Below are 16,254 nucleotides of genomic sequence, written 5' to 3'. Positions count from 1 at the left end.
AAGATACCACCTCACACCAGTCAGAATGGCTAAAATTAACAAGTCAGGAAAGGACAGATGTTGGCAGGGATGCAGAAAAGGGGGAACCCTCCTACACTGGTGGTGGGAATGCAAGCTGGTGCAACCACTCTGGAAAACAGTATGGAGGTTCCTCAAAAAGTTGAAAATAGAGCTACCATACGATCCAGCAATTGCACTACTGGGTATTTACCCCAAAGATACAAATGTAGGGATCCAAAGGGGTACGTGCTCCCCGTGGATGGAACTGGAGGGTGTTATGCTGAGCAAAATAAGTCAATCAGAGAAAGACATGTATCATATGACCTCACTGATATGAGGAATTCTTAATCTCAGGAAACAAACTGAGGGTTGTTGGAGTGGGGGTGGGGTGGGAGGGGTGGGGTGACTGGGTGATAGACTTTGGGGAGGGTATGTGCTATGGTGAGTGCTGTGAATTGTGCCAAACTGTTGAATCACTGATCTGTACCTCTGAAACAAATAATTTAATATATGTTAAGAAAAAAAAAAAAAGATAGTAGGAGGGGAAGAATGAAGGGGGGGAAATCGGAGGGGGAGATGAACCATGAGAGAGGATGGACTCTGAAAAACAAACTGAGGGTTCTAGAGGGGAGGTAGGAGGATGGGTTAGCCTGGTGATGGGTATTAAAGAGGACATGTTCTGCATGGAGCACTGGGTGTTATGCACAAACAATGAATCATGGAACACTACATCAAAAACTAATGATGTAATATGGTGATTAACATAACAATAAAAAAGTTAAAAAAACCAAGAAAAGAGATGGGACAAGTATAAAAGGACATGGAAACAACCCAAAGCACTAAAGTTGAATAATTCAGTCAGGTCAGGGAAGGAAGAAGAGAATCTGTCAACCTCTTCCTGAGATGCCCATTGGAAACTCTCTTGTAAATCTTTTTTTTTTTATTTTTTTATTATGTTAATCCCCATACATTACATCATTAGTTTTAGATGCAGTGTTCCATGATTCATTGTTTGTGCATAATACCCAGTGCTCCATGCAGAATGTGCCCTCCTCAATACCCATCACCAGGCTAACCCATCCTCCCACCCCCCTCCCCTCTAGAACCCTCAGTTTGTTTTTCAGAGTCCATCATCTCTCATGGTTCGTCTACCCCTCCGATTTCCCCCCCTTCATTCTTCCCCTCCTGCTATCTTCTTCTTCTTTTTTTTTTCTTAACATATATTGCATTATTTGTTTCAGAGGTACAGATCTGAGATTCAACAGTCTTGCACAATTGACAGCGCTTACCAGAGCGCATACCCTCCCCAGTGTCTATCACCCAGTCACCCCATCCCTCCCACCCCACCCTCCACTCCAGCAACCCTCAGTTTGTTTCCTGAGATTAATAATTCCTCCTATCAGTGAGGTCATATGATACATGTCTTTCTCTGATGGACTTATTTCGCTCAGCATAATACCCTCCAGTTCCATCCACATTGTTGCAAATGTCAAGATCTCATTCCTTTTGATGGCTGCATAATATTCCATTGTATATATATACCACATCTTCTTTATCCATTCATCTGTTGATGGACATCTTGGCTCTTTCCACAGTTTGGCTATTGTGGACATTGCTGCTATAAACATTTGGGTGCACATACCCTTTCTGTCTCTTGTAAATCTTGATGGCTCATTTTCAATGACAGCCTACAGACACAAGCACACCCAGTCAGATGTAATACCAGCTTACTAGCTGGAGAACTTGCCCAGTGAATCCAAAGTTTGCTGAGCTATCAATCCATTTAAAAAAATATGACTTTGTTCTAATCACCACCTGACAGTATGACAATTGTCCAGAATTCATCTCTAAGTCCTAGAGTATTTCTAGAGCTGAAAGGACTGATTTCTAGAACAATGCAGGGATTCTTTTGTTATCTGGTGTAGCTAGAGAAGAACACTTTGGTTAATTTAACAAAAAAAAAGTGATAAAGAGCTACCTTAAATAATCAATATGGATTGTAATTTGCAAAAGCTCTGAACACAATAAAGCGCACACACCATTCAAACCATGTTGAACATGATGTAATAAATGCTTCATTGGCGATATTCAGAAAGCACTATGGCATTTTGTGGTGCCTGGGGGCCATCAGAACAAATCTCAATTGTTATTATGCTATAGATCTCTGGGTGCCAATTAATAAAGAGTACTATATAATGAAGTGCCAGATAACAAATACTGTGTGCTTTTTTCACAGTTCATATTGGGTAATACAGAAACTGGAGTGATCCCTAGCTAGATCCTGAAGCCTGTCTTTTACAACCTCCAAATTCGCATGTAATGACCCCACCAGCTATCCAGTGCCCTCACTACCTCCTAGCAACCTCCCCTCCCCATGCTAGGGCCACCCCTGATCCTACAAGTCCAGGTCAGTGCAACACTAGGCAAGAGATCCTTCAGTGATGCTTTCTGTTGGCCAATAGTAACCACCTAATGAAATCATCTAACAAAACTGTACCAGATGCTCAGTGCAAGTCAGGGTTGCACTAGGTGTGGAAATTAATTAGGGGCGTGTCCTGTGCCAGTTCTCAGAAGAGCCTGCTTGCAGTTATACGGTGCTAATGCCATGTAGCTGCTACTATATCCCAGCTCCCAAGATCATCTGCATTTTGACAGCGAAGTCTTGAAGCCTTATTACCTGAACCCAGAGGTCACAGCAAGGCTTCAGGCTGAGAGATCAGAGAAATTTGGGATGGGGACTCTCCTCTGCAATTTGCAAAACTGGCCTTCTCTGAAGGCCCTGCCGGCAGACGACAAAACCACATCAAACAGTGGTTCTCAGAGTACAGTTCCGAGGCCTGCGGCTTTAGCATCACCCGGGAACCTGTGACAAAGGCAAATTCTCACGCCCTACTTCAGACCTACTGAATCCACAACTCTGGCAGTAGGGTCCAGAAATCTGTATCTTAATAAGCCCTTCAGTAAATCCTGAAGCTTCTGAACCTGTGATGTAGATGAAATGGGCAGTGCATATGTATGACTTCAGCACAAAGAAACTGAGGAATTAGCTTTGATGCTGATGGAAGTCACCCGCTGGAAGGAACGGTCATTGACAAAATAGTAGCAAAACAGTTCCCAACAGCATACAGCTGGAAATTGCCAGGACGCTGGTGAGTGACTGTTGAAAATCCATTTCATGCTTTTTGAGTCTGACCAGCCCCATGAGACAATGGTGTGGAAATTGAGAAAGAGGCACCGAAAGTTCGAAACCCTTCAAACATACAGCCACGTCGCAGGTGGATAAAAGCTTATGAGGGCTGATTCTCCTCCCTGTCCTGGTTCTCAGAGCCTCTCCTCTGGGTCGATGAGGCACACACGGTGTCTTGCATCTCAGCCACAGAAATGATGCCAGAGTCTGAGTATCCCAAGCCTCAGGTCTTGACCCTAGTCAGAGCATTCTTCCTTACCCCTCTAATCTGTGACCCACCACTCAGCCACATCCTCTTCATCCCTTCTCTAAGTGGGGAGGGGATTCTATAGATGCCCCACTCCCGGCTTTAAGCTTCAGAAAGCTAAGGCTTACATCTGACACAGGCTTTCCAAATTCTCTAGCGATGGAGGGAACAGATGCAGTACACATGCAGCATGACCAAATCCAGCAAAAAATACAGCCTCGAAATTATGCAGAGTTGCAACAGCAATTCAGATCAACCACCCACAGGCAAAAGACCACACCTGGCATAGGGGCCACACATGGCCTCTCCTGGAAGCCCTTCGCGGGCTGGACCACAGGATCCTGTAGCTGGAGCCTAGCCTGGAGTCAGTCACATTCCCAAGGCCTGCCCACCTGCCTCGGGATGAGCTACCACTTTAAAAATGGGTCCTTTTTTTTTTTTTTTTTTTTAAATATTCAAGAGGACTAAGAGTGGAACTGCTTAGTCCTACAAATTTGGAACCCAAAATACAATTAAAAAAAAGACACTCCTAAGAAGTACCCACCGCTCTGCCAGTGTCTTGGATCAACTGACACTTTTTAGTCATTCAGTGCCGTTCTCCTTAGTCTGGCCCATTTCTCCCTCTTAAGGACACACCTCCTGGCTGCCCCTTGCTTTCCAGAAATGGTGACATGGGGGTGGCTCATCAGAGTTTATAGCCAAAGACTGGCCAAGGATACAGGGAATGGAAAATTAAGTATATGTACCTGGGCGATTCAGTGAGCAAAAATACACCACAGACATCTCCCTAACGTAGGACTGACACATAAGAGATGGACCACTAGGTTGGAGAAGCCTAAAACCTCAGGGCTGTACTTTCTGTCCTTAAATCCAAGTGATGGTGGAAACGTGCTGGGGAGCCTCCATACAAGTCCCTACTGTGCAGGTTCAGAATGCTTGGGAGGGGAAGTACCAGCACAGGTCACCAGTGTTTTTATCCCTCCTTGAAAGGGACTGCTTTAAAAACCATATCATGTTGATGATGGCAGAGGTGACAGGGAGTGGTACACATTAATTTCAGCGGTGGCTCACCCCTTCAAATTCCTATGTGAATTCCCAGTGAAGTTTGAAAAGAAACCATTAGAGAAGCCTCCTTAGCTCTGTGGCTCAGCATTTATTAGCGTGAAGACCTGGAATGACAAGAGCATTCAGAGCGACAAGGACCTGGGGACACAAATATCTTCTAGTTAACCATGTCCTCTGAACAGAGGAGGGGAGTAGCTGCATATTTACGGGGCACCCAGATGTAACAGGACTGAGTAGGAGGCAGTCATTATAAAAGCAGCAGGAAAAAGCATGTAAGAAGAGAGCTTTTCCCCTCCCCTGCTACCTTTCTCTTGTGTCCCAGTCCCACTGCAACAAACAGCAGACGCAGAGGGAAAAGTCGATCTATGAAGCTGGTCCTCAGCAAGAGACCCTGCTTGTATCCAAGAGGAAGACAAATAACCTTCCTTTTCTGAAAATCCTAGGGAAAACCCACACATATAATGAATTATTCACAAAGGCCGAACCTAAAAATGAGAGACGGAGAAATACAGAGAGACGGAAAAGGGACAGAGGACTGCAGAAAGAGAAAGTCTCTCTCCTTGAATAAAAGGGTATTCATCACAGTCACGTCCAGGTTCCCTCTTGCACGTGTGTGTGGTCACTGAGAAACAAACTAAGATCAGCAGAGTGGCCTCTGATGGCTGCCTTCCATGTCTGGGCGTTGGAGACCCGCAGCTTCCCATCCCAGGCAGCCCTGCAAACAACAAAAGGGAGGCTACTGGGCTGTTGGTGGGACCCAAGGAGTCAAGGGTTTGCAGGATTTCTGACAGCTTAGCAAATCTTGGCTCTGTTCTATTTTAACTAAGAACATGAAGATAGAAGGAAACCAGATGTTCCTATAAAGAGGGGGAAAAGCAGCAGAGTTGGAGGGGAAAGAAACCCTACATTTTATACAGCAGCAGCTAAAAAGAGATCAGCAATTCTGGATGGAGCTAATAATTCCAAAGTCTGGATCTCTCAGAAGATAAAAAAACCTGTTCTCATTATTTCCTTCCTCCTCCTTTAATTCATAGTGTGTGTTCCACCTATTGCAAGGGAAAGCAAGTGGAGGGAAGTGGAGAAATGGTGACATACAAACCAACAGACAACACTATCATGTCCAAGATATTTTCGTCTCCATTCTCCAGTCATTTCATTTCTGTCAAACTCCTTCACTCCAGCTTGCTTTCCAGGCTGCAACCCAATTACAACTGGTCCCCACAACAAGTCAAAGCCTGGTTTCCGGAGGAAACGTTACCCACACCTCATTTCAAAGACAAAGCCAATGGACAATCGGGAGACTGTCCTGGGAGGCTCAGAAAATGAAGACCTTTCTCCAGCAGCCGCAGGGCCAGTTACACTCACTATCTGCTTCCCTATCTGCATCGGTGCCCAGGTACACAGAAGATGCGAAGTCTTTCTGTGTTATGTGATCATAGGATATAATTACAGACTTTGTCCTTGTTAGCTGCCACCCTCGGCCCTAATCAAGGCACTCTGACTCATGATCCATTAGCGTTACATCAAACCTGAAATTCTTGCCAAGATTACAGTCTACTATCCTGCAAGGTGCTGTATATTTATAGGCAACCAGAGCAAGAGAAAAGTTTATGTCAAAATGGGAGATGGGAGAACTAAAGCCTTCAGTAATCCTCACCAAAACCCTCCAAAATAAATAGGCAATTTACAATGGGAAATTTACCATAATAAAGCACATAACCTCTGACCCAGAGCTGGAGTCTTTTGAGGCTACAGTGAAATTCTCTGCAACAGGAAATCATGGATGAATATCTACAAGTTCATTATAATGAGCTTTCAACATCTCAGTGGCTGCAAACACATTTGATCTTCCTACTTTAGACCCTTTACATTTCTGCATGAAACATGTGATCCCTGCTGAGATGACCCACATCATCGGTGGGGGAAAAAAAATCTCCCACTGCCCATTAATGGCACAGAGCCCCAAATCAGACATCCCATTTCTTCCCCTCATCCTCTGACCTAAAAAAAGTGCAAACAAGTGTGGGGCATCTCACAAACCACGAGGGAGACCTTGTGTGCGTCCACAGAGTAACTGAGCCTGGGCATGGAAAGGTGAGAGCTGGTAAGCATATGGCACAGTGAACGTGAGATGACATTCAGAGCAGCCAATTCCCTGAGAAAAAGAGAATCCTTTTATTGTTACATCTATTAGATGAGCAAGAAAGAAATAGAGGTATCATATAAAATGCAACATCACATTTTAAATCAGATTAGCATTTTCAAAAAGGTTATGGTATCCACTGCAGAAAAGAGTGCCATAAGAAAATAAAATTATCTCCCTATGCAGATGTAGCTTCCAAGAAAAATGAAACACATTCAGAGTGGGCTGTAACTTACCACCATCTTTCATGCCAAATCTGGGTTATCTTGGGCATTTCTTTCCATAGGAACTAGACTTTCCCTATTAAATAACTGGAGAAGTTTACCCCACCCACCCACCCAAGCCAGAGGGTCCTACCAGTATAAATTAAATAATTCCTTTCCCTTAACTGATCTTTTCAGGCCAGTTTGTTAAAGACCAGTAATATGCAGTGTGAAGAGGAGCTAACATAATACACAGAAGTGCTCATTTCCTCCTAGCTCCACAGTGACTTTCTACAGCCCATAAAAGATGTATAAGCCTCAAAGACATAGTGCACAGATAATCAAAGTCCTCAAGCATGTTACATGTTCATATGTCAGTTCAAAGCGGGCAGTCTTAACCCATGTTCTGAACAATCTTCTTTTTTTTTTTTCAAATATCTGGCCCTTATAAACAGTAGAGAAGTACTTCCCAGACTTTAATGTGCATACTAACCACCTGGGGATCTTATTAAAATGCAGATTCTGACTCAGTAAAATCTGAAGTGGGGCTCAGAGTTCTGAATTTTTAACAGGCCCCCAGGTGACAGGGATGTTGCTCTGTGCTCTCTTTGAGAGGCAAAAACCTAGAAGATTTAGTTCACCTAGAACTAAGACCCCTCCCTTCAGGCATGCTGACATTTCTGAAGGACCCCATTAAAATAATAGCTAGTGTTTACTGGGTAATCAGGAATGTTTTAGGAACCCGACATATGTTAGGTCATTTAATTCTCCCCCTAACTCATGATTATCACCCTCATTTTACAGATAAGGAAACTGAGTCGCAAAGTAAGGAAGTAACTTTTCAAGGTCACAGAGCTGGTGGAGGAACAGGGATTTGAATGCAGACAGCCCGGCTCCCAAGTTTTCTGGCAACCACTGCTCACAGTGACTCCCAGGAAGAAAAAGGGGAGAGATTTCCGGAAGCTGGATGTCTAGGTAGGAAGGAAAGTGAGACTAGGATCTGAGATGCAGCACTGGAGAAAAAGCAGAACCCACAGAAGCAGTGTTTCCACATGGTCACCACCAGAGGCAATATATACTTGTCAGTCAGTCACGTTGCACAGCGAAGAGAAAAAAAGCAACATGGTGTACTTTAAATTTTCCAACAGGGCTCCTCTACACACCTTAGCAGATGTTCTCTGAACACTGTTACAACAGCCTAAGTGCTGCAGAACCACTGCGAAACTTCCAACGACGGGGACAGAAGAGACCCCTGGGACCCAGCTCCCAGCCGAGGCACTGAGTACGACGCTGAAATCAACTCCCTATTCTCTCCTTTGACTCTCTCTGGTTCATCCTGGCCAAAGACAAGGAAAGGGCGGGGTAAAAACCGCTGTCGCACCTTGCGCTCGCAACGCCTGGTAGAAAGGCGGTGTCTGCAGCGGAAGCGAAAATGTGAAAAGCGCCGACCGCGTGGTCTAGGAACCGAGCTTCATTTCCCAGCCCCAGAGCCTGGGCCCAGCCGGAAGTGCCCGTGGTGCCCAACCGGCTGGTCGCGGAGCCGCGGACGCCTGGGGAGTTTCGGTGGCGCTGTCCTAGGTGCCAACGATGGCTGCTGGCACACTTTGCCACCCGCGGCGCGGCGGGGCCGCTTTGTCTACCGCAAGGAAGCCCAAGGGCGCCTCAGTTAACATGCCCCTAAGAGAGGAGCACAGTAAAGCAGCACCTGGAGGGTGGGGAATTTTAGAGAATTGTACAAGGCAGATGGGGGAGCGGGGCCCCGCTAGAGAAATCAGTAGAGATCTGACTAGAGGAGTGTTTGCAGCCCAGCCGCCGCACGCAACATAATGAGATCTGTCCGCTTTGTGCGGCGCACCGGCAGGCGGGACTGCAGGGACCGGACCCTTCCTCCTCTCCAGTACCCCCACCCTAGATACGTTCAACTCGGGCACGGAATGACCCCGAATCACTCTGTGGGGGTGGGAGAGGAGGGGAGTGCAGAGAGGAGGAGAGAGGAAGCCCAGCCAGGGGTGGTTGTGGGAGGATTTGAGCAGCAGCAGGAAGAATATCTGCTTAGAGATGCTCCTTCGTTTCTAATGAGGGGTGCTGCCTAGAAGCACCAAGCGCCAGCCAATGGCAGTGCTGCTGAGGCAGGGAACTAGGGAGGAAAGAGGGGAAGGCCAGAGACCGGGGTGAGGGTAGCAGGGAGATGCCCAAGCCCTAGGGGAAGCGAGCCACGTGCCTCACTGATACTAGAGACCCAATGCAGCTCAGCTGCCTCATAATGCACACCTGGAGGGAGGGGGTGGGGAAAGAGGATAGAGAAGAAGAGGAGGGGCCTCCTTTGCAGGTGCATCCTTCCCAAGAAATGTCTTTCCACAAGCATCAAAGTCCCATGTCTCCAAGCCTATCCCCATATTTACCACCACCCCCCTGGCTTGCTTCTTACCAAGCACCCTCCCCACCCCCACCATCCCGCAATTCCTAAAGACCTTGCCAGATGCCCAAATTCTTAGTGAAGAACAAGGCAGCGAGATGCCTAATCAGCAGCCTGCATTTGGTGCACTTGATTAAACCTGCAAAGAAGCTCCTTTGATGCCTGTTCACCCCGACACCGCCACCATGAGAGACGCCACCAGCTCTCTGTGGAGAGCAGTTCCTTTGGAGGTAGGGAAAGACAGATTGCTTGCACACCTCTGGGCTCAGCTGATGCAGCCCTCAGCTGAAGAATTCAGGCCCAGCATATCAACCTGAATCTTGGGCCCTAGGAGAGCACTCAGCTGGGTCAAGCATTCAGAGGCAGGGGCACCCAACCGGACTAAGAAAATGATGAGCTCTGATGAGCTGTTCTTCTCTGGCTGAGAAGAGAACTCCAACTCTGAGGTGTCTGGACTGGATCATTAGATATTACCTCCGCTGACACATTCATTCACTCCACTCTCAGTGGAACTTAAACTCAATCCCCAGAGTTAGCTGGATCCCCAGCCAAATGGCTGTTTTATTTATCCATTCTGTCTATTTGTCTACAGGGTTTTGGCCCAAACTCTTGAAGCTTCTGAACTGATAAATCCCCCAGGGAGCCTTGACTTCCCCAGGGGCAGATAGTGCGGGTGTCTCCCCAGCTGGTGGGGATGGGGACAGAGGGGGGGGGCTTTGAGGGAGGAAAAGGGGGAGTGAGAATGAAAGAAAATCTTGAGATTAGGGGCAACCCATTCTATATTAAGGGGCTTGGGGGCCTGGGAATCAGACAAAGCCCAGCAAGGGGCAGACAGCAACACCATGCACCCAGGGACGCTACAGATTTCCACACAGGAAAAATAAAAAAACCAAAAGTCTTACCTTGAAAAGCACCCGTGCCCACACTGGCCTCTACAGCACCAAGCTTGCCCCTTAGGCACACCGAAGTAAAGAGTGCACTTCAGCAAAGGGGCAAATTGGCACCAGGAAGGGGATGGGGGATAAATTCCATGCTAGATTTCCCCCCTTACCCAAAGAAATGCAAAGGGGGAGAGGGCAAGAAAGGATATGGCCAATCGATGAGCTTCTTGGCGTATTTCCTGACAATGTTATCTTCTCCGAAGATGAACAGGGATCTGTTGACGGTGAAACAGTTCTGCCGGACGGGAATGGGGTTGTACAAAGCCATAGTCCGCGCCCTCTGCGCTTTCGACTGCTTGTAGGCGGCCGCCGGCCCGGAGGCCGGCACCGGGGTTCCTTGCCGGTTCCTGCTCTGGTCCGAGTCTCCATCGCCCGACCCCGGCCTGCCGACCACCGCCTCCCCGAAGCGAGCCATCCTGAAGTTTAAACAGACAGAAGACACACAAAGGTGATCGCGGCCGAACACCCGCACACAGCAACAAGCAGAAAGACACACGGAGACTCAGAGCCGCATCCAGCCGAGCGCGGGGACCACCGCCTCCGGGGAGCCTCGCGAGCTCTTCGAAGAGGCGGCAGCAGCGGCCCCGCCGCTCCGAACTGTTGAATCTAAATACAACCTCTGCGAAGCTCCATTCCTCAAGGAGGAAAAAAAAAAAAAAAAAAAAACACGGGGGGAGGGCTTGGGGGTGCTCAGTTTCTGGAGGCAATTCTTTTTTTTTTTTTTTTTTTCAAAATGCCAGTGTGTGGTGGCATTCAGGGACTGAAGAGGAGAGGGGTGGAGTAGGCTGCTCTTCAAACATAGCTCCTCTTCTGGCAGACGCACCACCTAGTTCTGGAAGAGAGGCAGGCACCGGCCCGCTAGGTAACAGTTTGGTGATTTATTGGGGGTGGGGGTTGGGGAGGAAGGGAAAAATGAAAACAAAAGAACTTAAAAAAAAAAAAAAAGATAAGGACGGGGTTATGGTGACATGCTTTATAACGCCAGCCCCAGCAAGTCCATCTAAGAAATTCCACAGCCAAGACTTGGGTCTTTAAATGTGCCAGCACAGACGCATCCAAAGGTTGACAGAGAGGGAGGGGGGAGAGCGATATTGAGGTTCCTGCGCAAACCGCAACGCCCAAAATATCAAAATAAGAAGTCAATCCAACCGGAGAGGGACAAACGACTTCAAAGCTCCTGCGCTTGGGATAGAAGTTGAGCAGCATCCAGAGAGCAGCGAAGCCCCAGTGCCAGCATCCTGCCGGAGCCGCCACCGCCGCCGCCTCCCCGGATCAGCATGCAACAGCGATCCGCGGCTGCGCCGGGGCGAGGGCGGGAGCGGGAGCGGGAGCGGGCGGGCGGGCGAGCACTTGGGCGAGGGAGGAACAGGTTGCAGGCGAGCCTAGCGGTGGCCTGGCACGGGAGTTTTCCAAGGACCGAACTTCCTCCTGAACGGCTGGGTTTCTTCTGCTACTCGGACAGCCCCACTCCCGGGAAGCAGAGGAGAATGTGGGGAAGGAAAGGGGAAGGCGAGGAGCGGAGAGCGAGCGGAGCGCAGAGGCGCAGCGAGGCGCGCGCTGGAGCGCCGGGAGAAGCGGGGGCGGGGCCGGCGAGGACAGGAGGGGCGGGGATGGAGCCGGAAGGACCCCGGCCGACCGCGGCTTCAGGGGCCTGGGAAGCGAGGCTGGTTTGGCTTCGGGATTTATTTAGCCAGAGGGTAGGGGGCCACCGCTGCAGAGGTCCAGCGAGAGTCGCCCCTCCCCAAGTAACGCCGAGAGGAGAGAAGCGGGCGCAGCGGGCGGCGCGGCACGGTCCCCGCAAGAGAGCCGAGCCCAGGCCCGGCGGGGGCGCACGCGCGCACGCACTCGCGCCTTCCGTCCCCGCCTAGGCGCCCGCCGGTGCTGTGCCCCGCGCAGTGCCTGCCCTGAAGGGTAGTCGAAGCCTTTGCGCCCTGCGCGCCGCGCACCAGGGCCCGGTCGCTGCTCCTCCTCAGCTCCCAGTCTCCGAGGAACGCTGCCCAGGGATTTCCGCGGAGAAGGCGGCACCCTCTCCCCATCTCCCCACTTAGCAACCCGCAGGCCCCGTGAAGCACGCTAGGACCTCTGGGGGCTCCGCACCCGGGTGTTGGTGCCAGCTCCGCGTGGGAGCTTCTGCCCTCCCCCTGGCAAATGCGATCTGGGGCGGCCTCTTGGGTTCAGCTCTCGCGGAGCCCTGCGCATCCATTTCTGGAAGACTGGTCCAGATATTGGGGCCGTAGATGGTGAGTTTGGAGCTAACACTACCTTTCTCAAAGTCTTAACAATCAGGGGGATCCTCCCACCCGTATCTTTTACCCATAAATCGGCTCCACTGACTTCCTCAAATCCACCCCATTAATGAAGAAAAAAACAATTAGTATCTGAGCTGCATACGTGGAAAAGGTGGACTCCAAGACCCGGAGAAAGAGTCCCTAGGTTTAGCAACCAAGCCCTTCTCCACAGGTGACTCAGTGGTTTGAACTGAGCACAGGACCGGCTGCCCCCTTCCATGTCTACACTAGCTGGAGCACACTTTACTCTCCTTTTTCCAGTGTAGGCTCAATACACAGCTCTATCCAAATCCTCCCCACCTAAGCAATGTTAGAGAAGGGGAAGGGGGCGGCTGAGGAAGGAAACAAAGAGACTAAAACCTGGAGGTTGGAAACCATGGGTGAGTGTGGCTTCACATGTGTGAAAGGCCGTGTCTTTGTGTGTGAGAATAACTGATGGGAAGGGTGATAACATCTGAGTGAGAGGCACGTGTGTTCCTGTGTGTGTCTATGTGTGGGCAAGGCCACGTGAGCACTGACACACATCTGGATGAGAATGTATGTGAGTGTATGTGTGAAGGGAAATCCTCTGGGTACTGGAAATCCAAAGGAATGGTGTCCGTGCTGCCCTTGGGACATCATATTGACCTTTTGATTCAGGGTAGCCCATTTCAGTCCAGCTTACTATGCAAGATGTGTCCATTCTAATTAGTATTTTGATTTCACATTACTGCCTTATTCTGTCATTCTACCTCCCTTTACTTGAAGACCCTTTTCTGCCTGGATACCTGGTCAGAAGTGAAAGGGGAGGCAGTGCTATGAACCACGAAGCCGCATCAGCCTGTTTAGTTATTCACAATGGTCACAAGTGGCTGTCTCACTAACCCTGTAAACTGTGCAGATTAGAAAGGGCTTGCAGAAGTGATCAAACCCATGCTTTCAGGCAGGACCATAATCCATAGCACAAAATTCATTCACATCAATCATCTGATAAATATTTTTGAGCACTAGGCACTGTTGGCACTGAGGATGCCAAATGAAGAAAATAGATGACCAAAAAAAAAAAAAAAGTGTCCTCTTCTTGGATTAAATTAGATTCTACAACCTTACCAGCCAGAATGCTTGATAGACCTCATTCTCACACTACAACTTCACCTCTTTTCCCTGGGTCCTGGCCTTGGCAGACGTTGGAGTGGTATGCCTGTTTGTTCATGCTCAGAGGAAGCAGGGCTCTCTAAGCTTTACCGTCTGGAAGAGGCTCTTGGAAGATCTGGAACCTCCAGATCTGGGTCTTCAATGCCACCCACTCAGAAGAGAGGCGGTACTAATCCCCTTCCCTCTCTCTACAGTGTCCTGTGTTCTCTGTGGCTGTTGTAATTCTTTAGAGACCTAGGTTCCCCAAGACAGAATATCATACTTGGAAATGTGAAGACCCAGTGGAGTTGAGGCTTGCCTCCCTGAGGAGACAGGAATCACAAATGCATGGGTTGGGAATGATGTAGACCATGCTGGAGAGTATGAGCACCTTTGGAGGGAAGTTATAAATGGGGAATTTGTGGGGTGTGGGGAGAAGTCCAAGAGGAAAGAGGCAAACATGATGGCATTAAAGTCTTTGGGAATGGACTTGATCTAAGGGCAGTAATGGTGGGAGGGAGGCATACTCTCATATTCCACCACCACCACCACGAACACCATCCCCCACCCCACAGTCACAGCTTTTCAGACTTTGGAGATCTATGAACTCATGATCTCTTATGCTCTCTAATGCTCCCATTCTCCCAGCACCCAGAGGGCTAGAATTTTAATGACTGAAAAATATTTTATGTGTCTTCAATAGTTTTCAGTTTACATAAACCTCACAACAAATCTCTGAGACCAGCCTGGCAACCCAGGTATTATGACCCTGATTTGATGGACAAATAAGCAGAGTTTCAGAAACCTTAAGTAATTTTCCCTGGGCTTCTAACAGATCTTCGGACTGCAACTTTATGGCTCTTTCTAATAACCAGTCTAATCTCTGGTGGATGGTAATAGTGTAATTCCAAATTGTTCATTCTCAAGAGAAGAAACTATACAATCACGCTAAACCTATGGGAATCCTATGCTTACCGTCCTCAAATTGAACTTGGTCAATAGCCACATGGTCCTGGGATCATGCTGGGAAGACACTAAACTAGGAACACAGGTACTGCCCTCAAGATCCAGGAGGATCCTTAGAAAAAACCTGAGGTCAGGTCATTGCCATAATGCTCTTCATAAGGAAACTTGGTGGGCATTCTCCTAACAGTGTCCCTCCTTGCAATGTCTTCTTAAAGACCCACATATGGAAATGTAGAAAGTCAGCATTTGGTCATAACTCTAATTGGAAACCCGATTCCTAAAATCCCTTTCCAGCCCATAAGAGGCCGTAGCCATATTTCCCTGTTGTCAGAGCACCATCTACTGGTCACTTTTGAGCACGCCACCGTGAGCCCAGTACCTGGCCGCCCAGCACCCCTACCTAGCACACCTCACAACCTAGACATGCCTAAAGAGGTGACTTCTTGTCACCAGCTCTCTACTCCCCTGTGGACTTTGTTGAGGTCCAAGCCCCAAATTTCACCACAATGCAACCACCCAGTACTTAGAAAGTACACCCCCACACACTGGGCACAAGGTCAACACGCTGCATGCACGTGCGCACACATACATACACACACAACATGGTGCAACCAAGTGTTTTTCTGCATGCATGTTTTGCTGCAAGCAGTGACCTGCAAACTAGAAACCCAAAAGGATCTGAGGAAGCAAGTGAAAACTTTCCTAGATTAATGCCATCCAGATGGCTTAACTTCAAAGCTTTCACCCTGTAGCCCCTCATCTCCAGTGTACCATCCAAAATGCAAGCAGGATGGAAGGCGACTGGTAGAGGGTATCTCCAGTCTCCTCTGGAAGAGGAATGAAACCAGTTGGCTGAACTCCCCCAGACCAGGAAGGCCACGGGAGTTTGTACTAAACTGGATAGACGTGAGCAGCATGAGTGGAGAAGTACTTATCCTATCCCCCTCATTCATAAAGCTCTTCCCAGATCTGTCAGGCCTTGGGCCATCTCTGCGTGAGATTTTAGCCCATCACTGCAGTGGCTGCAAATCTAGCCTCATCCAAAAAGCATGTGCCCCTCCCACCAGCCCAGCTTCCTCATTCCTCCCTCCCCCACTGCCAGTTACACTCAGACAGCTTATGGTTAAGCTATCAGAGCCCCTTTTGTTCTATTTTCCCCCTGTTGATCTTTTCCAAGAAATAGACTCTTATGCAAAGCAGTACTCTAAGGAACATAATGCAGAGAGGATTTGGGAGTGGGTTCTTAAGAAAAAAGTTGGCAGGAGACCATGTGCAAATTCATTGCAGAGCAGAGGAGCATTATGGTGATGTAGACATCTTGGGAATCTGGTGGCTTCCACAATACCTTACAGCCCTTACTTGGGTGAAAACATAACTTTACATCCTTATGTAATGTCCATCCCTAGAAGCAGCATTTCTCAAACCTATGCCTGAGAAACCCTACAGTTCTAACACTCTACCAGCTAACTATAGATGTGCAAATCTTGCTTTAAAAGTGTTTTTAAAACCATTCATTTATGACAACTCAATATTTCCTGGGTGCCAACTGTGATGTTATCTTACTGCATTTTTGCTGCAGGACTGTGAGGCACATTCCATTATCTGAGATGCAAAGGGTCAGGGACTTTTCCAAGTGCACCGAGGTAGGAAATAGCAGAGCTGGATCTCCTTGTAATAAGGTCAGG

General features: G+C 48.5%; 1 protein-coding gene across 3 annotated transcripts in view; it reads right to left on the bottom strand.

The window, feature by feature from the left end:
- Nucleotides 1–10,776, bottom strand: part of CACNA1E (calcium voltage-gated channel subunit alpha1 E) — a 311,105-nt gene extending 300,329 nt beyond the window's left edge. For all 3 annotated transcript variants that reach the window (XM_045877252.2, XM_045877253.2, XM_045877254.2), the window contains exon 1: nucleotides 10,352–10,776. In XM_045877252.2, the coding sequence (XP_045733208.1) occupies nucleotides 10,352–10,617 (266 nt within the window). In that variant the 5' untranslated portion in view covers nucleotides 10,618–10,776. The remainder of the gene's footprint in view (nucleotides 1–10,351) is intronic.
- Nucleotides 10,777–16,254: the final 5,478 nt, after the last annotated feature.

Source organism: Mirounga angustirostris, unplaced genomic scaffold, assembly GCF_029215605.1.
Source record: "Mirounga angustirostris isolate CCGP_5_RB_7025 unplaced genomic scaffold, mMirAng1.0.hap1 SCAF_6, whole genome shotgun sequence".
NCBI lineage: Eukaryota > Metazoa > Chordata > Mammalia > Carnivora > Phocidae > Mirounga > Mirounga angustirostris.
Note: the sequence above shows the minus strand (reverse complement) of the source record. Positions and strands in the feature narration are given on the sequence as shown.